The sequence below is a fragment of the Panicum virgatum genome, chromosome 9K (assembly GCF_016808335.1).
Source record: "Panicum virgatum strain AP13 chromosome 9K, P.virgatum_v5, whole genome shotgun sequence".
Taxonomy (NCBI): domain Eukaryota; kingdom Viridiplantae; phylum Streptophyta; class Magnoliopsida; order Poales; family Poaceae; genus Panicum; species Panicum virgatum.
The window spans coordinates 12,139,635-12,151,565 of record NC_053144.1 but is presented as its reverse complement, the minus strand read 5'-3'; the positions used below and the strand labels follow the sequence as shown (position 1 = coordinate 12,151,565).

The 11,931-nt window shown below is 41.8% G+C and overlaps 1 protein-coding gene across 5 annotated transcripts; it reads left to right on the top strand.

Moving 5' to 3' along the window:
• Positions 1–5,262: 5,262 nt before the first annotated feature.
• On the top strand, positions 5,263–11,331 carry LOC120648344 (phosphomethylpyrimidine synthase, chloroplastic-like). Of its 5 annotated transcripts, none has more exons than XR_005664910.1 (8): positions 5,263–5,588; positions 6,329–6,630; positions 6,717–6,844; positions 7,284–8,110; positions 8,645–9,320; positions 9,926–10,010; positions 10,173–10,398; positions 11,085–11,331. XR_005664910.1 is itself a non-coding variant. In XM_039925090.1 (6 exons), exons 2-5 carry the CDS (start codon positions 6,332–6,334, stop codon positions 9,317–9,319), a joined length of 1,929 nt encoding a protein of 642 aa, XP_039781024.1. In that variant the 5' UTR covers positions 5,373–5,588; positions 6,329–6,331; the 3' UTR covers position 9,320; positions 9,926–11,263. The 5 variants fall into 5 exon arrangements, 1 of the variants encoding a protein (XP_039781024.1); XR_005664909.1 differs by having other exon boundaries at positions 10,946–11,263; XR_005664908.1 differs by having other exon boundaries at positions 5,373–5,588; positions 10,194–11,331.
• Positions 11,332–11,931: the final 600 nt, after the last annotated feature.

The window sequence follows — 11,931 nt, the reverse complement described above, 5'->3', positions numbered from 1 at the left end:
ATGTTGGGAACTCTTGATTTCAAAGACATACACAAGTGAGAATGTGAGCGGTAACTCACGTTACCCTTGAAATTAACTAAAATGTTTCAATGCCGCTATTTGGCCGTTTCTTTTTTTCTTTTTTAGCGAGGAAACTCTGGCTTTTCCTTGCTTCGCAGAAAAACACTGTCTTTTCTTTCATGGGGGGAGTATTCCCCGAAAATAATTGAAGCACTCTATTTCGCTTCATTGCCTTTTGTATTAGAAATCCAGAGGCATCTTTCGTCTAACTGCTGCCACCTTACACAGGTTGTCCAATTATGGGTCCCTGCCGATATCCCAGACTTAAATCATCGAATTGCTTTAGCATATTCCCCATGTTAAAATAGGCCGAATCATCAGTAAACTAACAAAACAAAAATACCGCCCACTCTCTGACAATAGTTTCTCCATTTTTTTAAAAAAAAGAAGGATATGGGATGCCAATAAACTTTTCTTGCTCACCTTTAGGTTCGTTTAAACGGCGCCAGAAAGGAAAGCTGCTCCGGATAAGAACGCGTTGGGCCCCGCACACCTGTAGGCGTCGCGTAGAGTTGGCGAGAATCCTACAAGCGCCGCGCGCCGCGGCAGCGCTGGACCCGGCCGGCCTGGCGGGCGCATCCGGTGGCTCGGCCTCCACTTTTGGTAGCCTCGCACCCAGGCTCTCCCCTGCTGATCCGGTCGTTAATCACGGTGTCAGCTTCAGCTCCACTTTACTCCCTTCTCTCGCCGTTTTTATAACTTTTGTTTTTCTCGTCATCGTTAGGACGTCAGCGTCTTTTCCCGTTCAATTTCGACAACGCCTCCGCAACTCGCGAACATCCTATCCAAATTTGCTTTACCACGTTCCGGGAGCTGATCCGGTTTACTCCAAATCGATTGTGTTTGCAAAATTTGAATTTTCAGGCGCCTCTGTTTGAAAAATCTTCTCGGATTTGGAATTATTTTCTCAGCTCGCATGTACTAGTTTTCCCCCTAAAACTCAGAAATGGAACTCCGAATTCTCTATTAGCACCACGGGGCCCATGTGAACACATAAATGGGCTGAATTAGTTGTGCACTCCTGCCCGGGGCCTGTGAAAAACTAAACATAGGCCGAATCTTACCTTACCATCCCTGGCCAATTCCCTGGCCTGGGAGCGTGCCACGTCGCCAGCCGCTTCCGGCCGTCCGATCGGGCGCGCGGACGGTCCAGATCTTGTGTTTTTCAGTCATTTTACACAAAAGTATTTGAACTTTCTTGAAATACAACCCGCCGTCCACCCTTCTCTCTCAAAAAGTTTTTCGAATAAGCCCCTAAAATTTTCTGCAATCAACACGCAGTCCACCACCCTCCCGCCGGCCACCGCCGCGCGCCCCATGAGCCGGCCGCCGCCAGCTGCGCGCCGCGAGGCCTCGCCCGCCCCGGCCCAAGCTCACTAGAGAGAGAGAAGGGACGGCGGGAGCGGAGGAGCACAGGCCGCGACGGCGGCGCGCATGCTCGAGCGCGGCGGCCATGGCGCGGAGCGGACCTCCAGCGCAGCGGAGACGGCGGCCATGGCCGGCTCGGGACGGCGCATCCCTCGTCCCTCCCCCCTCCCTAGCCGGTGCGGCCCTCCTCCTCCCCCTTCCTTTGCCGGTGCGAGCGGCGGAGACGGCAGCCACGGCTGGCCACTTCCCCCCGGCTCTCGGTGACCTCGGCGCGAGCAGGATGCGAGCGTGGCAGCTCCGTCCGCCCTGGAGCGGGCTAGGGGCGCATGCACGGCAGCCGCTGCCAACCCTGCGTAGGCGTGGGGCTCGGGCGAGCCAGCCCCGGCGCGGCGTGCTCAGGCGGCGCTACAGGCTGCCAAAAGCGTAAGCGGCGGGTCGACCGGATGCCTGAGGCAGACTAGCAGCGCGGCCTGCGAGTTCTCTAGAAGGTGAACAGTACAAGCCAATAAGAACTCCACTTTCGTACTAATCCATGCAAAGATTTGTGAAAATCATAGGAAAATAATTATAGATCCAAATAATGTGAAATTAATTTGGTTAGATTCATAATTTTATCCTCTACCCGTGGAAAATATGTTTTACATATCTTACTCTAGCCAAAATTTCTTTATTTTATTATAATGTGCAGAATTTGATAAATGCAAAATAAATTCCCTAGGGTTCTACAAATTGCAACACCGATTTTATTGGATCTGGTGTGATGTGCCGTTACCTGGAGAAATGCATATACACAACCATCTTTGCATTATAATTTTTTTATGCTTTAGTTGCCTTATGTTGCGATTTTTTTGCGTGTATATATTAAATATTCTCTTTGCATTATATCCTATTAAATGGTTTGACAGAGGTTACGATAGCACAATATGGGGGTGAATTTCCACCTGGATACGGATACAATAGCAGACAGAAGCTTCAAGAGGTACCTGCGATGCTAAACAACCACATTTAGCCTTGTGTTAGTGGATCTGAACTGAACAACTTGCCTCACAGGCTGGGCAATCTCTGTTCTGTTAGAAGCATGTATCTTCGAGTTAAAAAAAAGCAATTGAAGCTTGAGTGTATCAGGATTAGCCCATTCATGTCTTGTAATTTTCCCTGTTGCTATGCTTTTATAAAATGCAAACAAGTTGTAGTGCTTAGCTTTTTGGCCTTTCTAACCAAGCTTCTTCAAGTAGATAGGGTCTGTTTAGCAAAACAGCAACACAAACACAGTACAGTACAACCATTTCCAAAGCTACAATTTTTGAGAAAAGTTGGTGTTAGAAAACAAAGTTTGGCTCACCTTTTCAAGAGACTGCATATATACCGGCTATCATTTTCCAACAAAAAATACGTCGAATTAACTTTCATCATTAATCCAAAAGATATTCTAGCTAAATGCAAATTCAGAAGCATCAATCTCATATGGCCATTTGAATTGGCTTTAGTGAACAGACTGTGCAATTGGAAATAGTCACCAATTATAACTATCTTTCATCGTTATATGTTGCTCAATTTGTCATCTTACCTTTTATTCACATACAAATGCACTCAATGACATTTGGTTTGCAGTTGCTATTGTAGTTGTTGTCCCCCACCTATGGAAATATCATCAGCAAGCATTTTGATGTCTGCTTTAGCTGCATGGAGATCTTACAAGTGCACCCTGTATTGCATCCTATTAATTCAATGAAGCTAGAATACCATGCTTCCTTAATTTTTGTTCAAAAAGTGATTTAGTGAACCTTAGGATATTTAATTAGGAGCTTCCTATGTATAGTATCCCACTTTGAGATTTTCATTTGTAAAAATACATAATTATCGATCATGAATCAACATCAATAATAACTTTCATAAGTTAGCCTAACTTTTACAAGAACAGATAGGTACTTGAGATAAACACTAGATTAGATTCAGTAGAAATACATCGTTAAAAGATCTCTTTCTTGTAAGATTGATTGATTGGCTTCTGCTTTCCTTGCATGCAGGCGAAGACCGTGCCACTTGCAATTGACCAGCCACAATAGCTGGTCCTCTCCTCTGGTGCTCGTCGCTTGCTCAACTGTTGCTTCATAGCACTTGGTACAAAACTGAACCTGATTGGAGGGAAGACCGTCAGTAATTTTGGTGCAGCAGAAGGTAGCTAATAAAATGTGCTTATGCGCCCATTTGTTTTATGCTGAAGCTGAATTGAACCTTGTGTCTCCCTGGCTATATTGGTTGAATATCTAGGTTTATGTAGATAAGTCTGTATTTGATCCACCTTTACCAAACAAAAATTGAACCTTAAATTTGAACTGTAGTCACCTAAATTTTGTTGTGATCAATTGAATGCATAATATTCACCATCTATGCATTGTATTTAACTAATCATCAAATTTTTTTAATAAATCTAGCTTTGTACTTTGCTACTTGTTGAGCTACAGAGCTTTTTCAAACAACTAGAAACTAATACATGTAACACATACAGATTATTACCTAAAAATAACACTTTCTCAAGTAATAATCCTACAACTACCATTTTTTACTTGTTGCTACCTTTTAAACTTGAAAGTGTTGCAAGACGCCTATGATTAAAATCAAACTACATAGCTCACCCATTAGCTTCAACTGGCAAAGTCATTTAATTATAAGAACTACAACCTCCTAAGACTTACTATAAGAACTCACTTCTGCCATACATATTCCTTTGCACCTTCTTTAGCCATCAGGAATTGAAGCTGCCTCCAGTGTTTTGCCAAGCACCCCAAATGCTGCTATAACCTTTGTAAGTTATTATCACCGAAGAAGCAATCTACCATCTTATCTATTTAGTAGACTGTATTATTATGCTCTTTCTATTCCTCACACATCCAGAATGCCCAGCGCAGATAAACTAATGTAGAGGTTTGATTCTTTTCAAAAAAATATGATTTGCCTTATATTTGACCTGCTCTTCCTGTTACGTTTACAGACAATAAATCTACTTTGCCATTATTACATCGTTTGACTCTATACTACGCTTGTAGTAGACAGCTTGATGCCTAAATCATTTTGCAAACTGACGCACCTCTCACAGATCCGCGCGCGATTTGTGATTGTAGCTTAAACACACAAATGTCTTGAAAATAAAAAAGTGTACAATGTAAAAATTCTTCAACATTTCAAAACCTACAACATTGTTGCATATCAAAATTTAAAATTCAAAACTCTTTTGTAATTTCTTTGCACAAATATTTATATTTTAACAAAAGATACACTTGAAAAGAAAATTTGCTCAATAATTCAAAATCTAAAATAATTTTAAAGCGCAAAATTTCAAATTAAGATGCTTTTACAATTTTCTTACAAAAATATTTATATGATCGCATGATGAATAAACAAAGTACTAAAAAAATCCAATGTATGGTTAGTATTCTACAAGTTTATGTGCCTTTTAAATTGAATTTTATACAACATATTCTCTTCATGCCGATCACCACAAAGGCTATCAATTTTTTTTTTCTATCTATGCTTTTTGTTTCTGTCGAATAGCACTGGTTCATCCACTGGCCAACCGTGGCAACGCTGCGGCGTTTTCTAGTGTTTAGTAGTGAAACCTCGCAACAGGCCCATGGCCTCATAAGCCAAGGCCCTTAAGAACAGGTTCCACTGCCAAGCCCGTTTGAACGGCGGGGTCACTGGCGAGGCGGAGTGCCCGCCGGCCGCCGATAGCCAGACGATCTCCTCGTCCACCCACCACGCGACAACGGCGAGGCGAGGGAGATTTTTCTTCCGTATCGCACCGAGTCACGGTCGCTGTCGCTGCCGCTGCCATTCACTCGTCGCCGAGCTCACTCTCTCTCGAAATCTCTCCCTGAGATCGTATCCATGCCAATAATATCTCCCCCGGCGATCGAAATATCTCGCGTCGCCGTCGCCGTCGCCGCCCCCGTCCCCCATGTCCTTTCTCGCTTTCCAGGGATGGTGTGGCCACCCGTCCCCTATCCCCTCCCGCGCGAGGCCTCTATAAGAAAAATCTGCCACTCCGCTCCGCACTTGCACAAGGTGCACACGCGCTCGCCCTCGCGTCGCTGCTCCGGTTCTCTCCCGCCGATCGACGCCACCCCCACGTCCGGACCCGCGGTTCCTCCGACTCCGAGGTGAGAGATATCTGCCCGGTGTTTTGGGCCCATCTCTGCTTCCGCAGCGGGTGGAATTTCGTTTGTATTATAGTTGCGCTTGTGATGATGATACCACTAGTAGTAGATAATGACGCGGGTAGACTGTGGTTCAGAAATCAGAACTTCAGTTTGTTGCGTCTCCTTAGTGCGTCATCGATATTTGAGTTGTTTTCGAACAAATTCGTGTTGCAACAGTTTACTCTTAGGGGTGAAATTATAGTATATCCCCCTTGCAACAGTATAGGCGCATAGATAAATAGTCACACAAATGAACAATTTCAAAATTCAAGTATATCCCCCCTTGTAACTACCTTATTAAACGATGTTAATGTACTCTTGCTGAAACCAGATAGAATTAGTTAAGGAATAGTTTCTGAGCGGTGGGGCATGGGACAAGCATTTAGTTGGAGTCAAACCTACAAGGTAGAGAAATTGATTCAATTGCTAGATGACCCATTCTTTTGCTGTCATGTTATGATATCCTCCACTATCCTTCACTGACCCTGCTGTCAGGTCATATGGCTAAAATCATTACATACTCAAGCAGTAGTTTTGGAAGTTGAAGTATTATCGTTCGCACGGCTGCCAAGTAGAGAACCTTCAGTCAGCTTTACATGGATATAACTTTTCTACATTGGCAAACAGAAGCTGTGTATTTTTCCAGTCTGTATTAATTCGCTGTGTGTGGTCACTAATTCAGTAGTTCTTACCTTGATCAGGAAATGGCTGCGCTTCAACCCTCATTTTCATCGACAATGGCTCTGAGGAGTAGCGGCAGCAGTCTTAAGTTCCCCAAAACTGCACTTCTACCTGGTTTTAGTGGCATTTCACGTCAAGACATGCAAGAAAGGAATAGTAGCCTTGCTTGTTTAATCCCCAAGGTTGCTTCGGTAACTGATCAGTCAATAGCAGAACCATCAAAACCCAGGAAAAATAAGAACACAGTCGACCCTACAGCACCAGAATTTCTGCCACTCCCATCATTTGAAGAATGCTTTCCAAGGAGTACCAAAGAATCAAGGCATGGTTTCCTTTCACGTTTGACCTTCATTCTTGGACATGCTAACATTCTAGTAGCTTATATTTGTTGTGGTTTATGCGTTTCAGTGAAATCGTTCACGAGGAATCTGGTCATGTCCTCAAGGTCCCATTCCGGAGAGTCCACTTGACTGGAGATCAGAAGCACTTTGACACATATGACACCAGTGGTCCTCAAAATATAAGCCCAAGGACTGGTACCTCCCTGGCTTTATGCTTTTTTTGTGTGTCTTGAATTGCTTTGACATTCTGTTTACTTGTTTACTTATGTTTACATATCTTTTATAAATCTCAATTTGACTAATTAATCTAATTTTCAGAAAAGGGTAAGAATATGAAATGGTTTTATATCCTGCAAAATGCGCTATACGAATTTCCTTTAAAACTAAGTGTGATAGTATTAGAGAATATGCTAAGCACTGATAAACCAGAATAACTTAGAAGTGCTGGCATCACCCTGTTGCTGGGCTATTTTTCTCTTTCTTTTCTATGTACAGTTTTGCTTTATGTTTAGTATGGATTAGAAAAGAAGGGCTTTATCCTGCTGACTCCTGTATCCCCTCAAAAGAAGTTCCATTGTCCCAGAATACAATATAACACATTATGCTGTTTATAATATTCAAAAATATTTTGCAGGACTCCCAAAGATAAGGAAGGAATGGATTGATAGGAGGGAAAAGCTGGGTAGTCCTCGTTACACGCAAATGTATTATGCTAAACAGGGAATCATAACAGAGGAGATGATATATTGTGCCAAGCGTGAGAACCTTAGTCCTGAATTTGTTCGGACAGAAGTTGCCCATGGACGAGCCATAATTCCTTCCAACAAGAGGCACCTGGAATTGGAACCCATGATTGTTGGAAGAAACTTCCTTGTAAAGGTGAATGCAAATATTGGGAATTCAGCTGTTGTGAGCTCCATCGAGGAGGAAGTTCACAAGCTCCAGTGGGCCACAATGTGGGGAGCTGATACTGTCATGGATCTTTCAACAGGGCGACACATCCATGAGACCCGGGAATGGATTATTCGTAACTCTCCAGTTCCTATTGGGACCGTTCCTATTTACCAAGCACTTGAGAAAGTAAATGGTATTGCAGAAAATTTGAGCTGGGAAATCTTTAGGGAGACCTTGATTGAACAAGCTGAGCAGGGTGTTGATTACTTCACAATCCATGCTGGTGTCCTGCTCCGTTACATTCCACTTACAACAAAGAGAATGACTGGCATAGTTTCGCGTGGTGGCTCGATTCATGCAAAATGGTGCTTAACTTATCACAAGGAGAACTTTGCTTATGAACACTGGGATGACATTCTGGACATATGCAATCAATATGATGTGGCATTATCAATTGGTGATGGCTTGAGGCCTGGTTCTATTTATGATGCAAATGATAGTGCTCAGTTTGCAGAGTTGTTGACTCAAGGGGAACTAACACGTCGAGCATGGGCGAAAGATGTGCAGGTAACAATAAAAAACTTCTTCTGGTTACACTGAAATATAAACATGATTTAACTTTGCATATGGTAAATGATTTGTTGAAGATGATAGCACCTATGCAGACCTTGTCAGAAAAATATTCTATATTGTAACTTGTGAGGATCTATACTCAAAACTTGTTGGACTTGAAAATGCGAGTTTGACAACATGGGAAATAGTGAACCAAGCTGTCCTTCTGCAATATGTCTAAATATGATTGCTGGATCTACAGGTTACAAATCAAACATAAAAAGATGCCACTCTTAATGCGGTCTAGCTATTTAACATCTAATGGGCAATCTACTCTTATATCAGTAGCAGCCGTATCCATTTATAGTGCAATTAAGTTTACCTAGGAATTTTCTGTTAAACCTACTGACATATAACAAGATCCAAAATTTCAAATTGCTCATTTGTAGATCATGGTCTCTATATGATAAACCTTTTTATGCATTTTTCTATATATAACTCAATAGTTGAAGTTTTGGACCAAACTTCCTGATATTTTTCTACTTGTAGGTGATGAATGAAGGCCCAGGGCACATCCCAATGCATAAAATTCCTGAAAACATGGAGAAACAGCTGGAGTGGTGTAATGAAGCACCTTTCTATACGTTGGGTCCACTGACAACTGATATTGCACCTGGTTATGATCACATCACCTCAGCCATTGGTGCTGCCAACATTGGAGCTCTTGGCACTGCACTTCTTTGTTATGTAACACCAAAGGAGCACCTTGGGTTGCCTAATCGTGATGATGTTAAGACAGGTGTGATATCCTACAAAATTGCTGCTCATGCTGCTGACTTGGCAAAGGGTCATCCCTATGCACAAGCTTGGGATGATGCCCTTAGCAAGGCAAGGTTTGAGTTTAGATGGCTCGATCAATTTGCTCTGTCGCTGGACCCAGTAACTGCCATGTCTTTCCATGATGAAACATTGCCATCCGAGGGTGCCAAAGTTGCACATTTCTGCTCAATGTGTGGGCCCAAGTTTTGTTCGATGAAAATCACAGAGGATATTAGAAAGTATGCGGATGAACATGGTTACGGAACAGTAGAGGAAGCTGTGAAGGAAGGAATGAATGCTATGAGTGCTGAATTTTTGGCTGCAAGGAAGACAATTAGTGGGGAACAGCATGGTGAAGCTGGAGGGGAGATCTACGTACCAGAAAGCTATGCAGCTCACAAATGAGGTTAGTCTCTTTCGTATATCTAAAGTTTTCCTTCAGAGACACATAAAGCTTTTATTTTTAAGATGTATGATCTCTTAAGCAGCGTGAAGTAGTCTGTCATAGAGGAATTGTATGATAAGTAGTTCCCTATTTCGACCATTTTCACATAACTAAGCTAGTATGTAAAGGACTCTAGCCAACTTGATACCTTAGTATTCATACATGCTAGTCAGTTAGCATGGATGTAACTATTACTTCTTTTCTGGATTTGCAGAAGAGAGTGCTTTAGAAATTAGAAGTACTCTTGATTATTCAATCTTTAACAATGCCGGTAATCCTTTAAAATATGAATTGTTTCACAAAACTAAGCACGTTATCAATTTGAGCCATGAATGCTTCTCTTTTTTTCTGTTGCATTGTTGGCCATGTAAGATACAATGCTTCCACCATAAAAAAAAGTATTGTATTATGCGACTTTTAGCGGTATTATTTTCTATTCTCTGCTGGAATCAACTTTTATTTGTAACTTTAGGAACTTTACCAAACTATTAGTTCATCAGACTTTGCATTTTGTGTAGTTGTGAATACAAAAGCTTGTTTACTCAATATTGCAAAATATTGTGTAGATCTCCTCAGAAGCCACCCAACGAAGCAGATATGCTGGCTAGGGCCTTCAGCAGCAGCAATTCTACCATCTTATGTTAGGAGATGGTAAGCAGTATGTGAATAAAGCTGGGTTGCTTACCTTAAGTATGTGAATGCCAATATGGATTGTAATAAAAGGAAACTCTGTTCTGTGTCCCATTGCATTATTTTGCTCCCTCAAGTATTGTTGCGTCACTATGGGATTGTTGGTGATAAAAGTTGCACCAGGGGTGCCTGTATTCTCGACAGTGTAAAGGCCTCATGGCCTTGACTGTTGTGAGATGGGCTGAGAAAGTCCCTTTGAACCTGAACAGGATAATGCCTGCGAAGGGAGCGTGCAATTCCGTTTTCATGTTTTTCAGGAACCCGTCAGCCTTCTGGTGGAAATTGAAGTACCAACTGTCCGTGAGCGTTCACGGCTCCGCCATGGGTCTGCCTGTTTCTTACAACTGAGGTAACATGGTATTCTTTTTGCATGATTTCATCAACCAGCTGTGTTACCGTTTCCACAGAGAGTTTAGTATGCTTCCCAATAACACTCAAGCAATCAATAGACCCATGATATTTTGTGAAGAATTTGCTCTTCCTGTATAATATATTTCTATAAATGTGTATCTACATTTATTTACAGTAGACTACAGATTCAGGTGGGGGGTGATTAGCTGCTTTTGCCCTTCTCGTCACTCGTCAGGATGGTCAGATAGCGTAGTTCAATATTGCACGAAATCTTTGTTTTTTAACAAAGAATATTGTAAATCTCTCACGTAAACAGTTTTCAATTCAGCATTATGCATGATTGTTTACAAATGCGTGTTTTCTGATAGCAGAGTTAGGATCTTAAAACACCATAAATTCAATATAGAAATAGATCAAGTCATTGCATTGGTGGAGAACAATTTATCACTTTTACCTTCGGTCAAGTGCATGTCTCTCATGTATTACTGCCTGCTTCGCATTTTTGTACTACCTATATTCATATAATCCAACTGCCATGGCTGAAGCGAGATGTCAAGAAACATCTGGCGGCGAAGCAAACAATTCTTCTGTGGCTAGATCTTTTGTGTTCTCTGTGGTACGGGTACCAATGAACTGTGCTCGTTTACATATTGAAGATGAATACTAATTGTGCTCCAACGGCAGAGTTTCAAACCCTTTGGGAGATGAGCTAGGCACCCGATTCTGTGGTATTGGTGCTCAAGTTCTCATGCCATGCTGAGATGTTAAGTACTACAAACGTCCGTTCTGATCTATGTATAACTCTGTCTGAATGTTACCCCTGAGTATCAATTTTGTTACTAAACTGTGCTGCTTTTCTGATATATGCTTTCGGAACCGTTTTGTGTACAAAAGTTGACTAGAGGTAATAATATTTTGCTTTATTGGTAAAGGAAAGGTAAATAGGAACTTGTGAGCCCTCACTCAGTCACTCTTGCTCGAAAATAAACGGTGGTTTCTTACAAAAGTATTTGGCGAATTTCAGGGTATCAATTTTGATCAAGGACTCGTTTGTTATACATTCCTTCCATTCTCTACACAGATTATGTATTTTTTCCTCGAGTATCCACCGTGCTGGTCCACAGTTGGTAATGTGTTGGTTTTATACTGCCACACCCACACGTGACACGTAGATAGCTTGAGGGTGTGTAGAAAGGCAGATTTTTTTTTTTGATGGTGTGTAGAAAGGCAGATAGCTTCACAGTCGGTAAGACAGTAATGACATCCCTTCATTCTGTGCTAGGTAGCTACACGCGTCACGAACTCGAGATAATCATTTGGCGTACAATTAATAACATCCGTTTTTGACACTTGAAACCACCTATTTTATTAAAGCACTTCTGACCACTTAAATGTTTCTTTATATCATTCAAAGTCTATAAAATATTAATGAAGTATGTTTCATGACAAGTCATATCATGAATGAAATAAAGCATCTAAAAATTTTTGGTAGAAAAAAAATAAAATTGCTTGATAAAAAGGTGATGTCGAG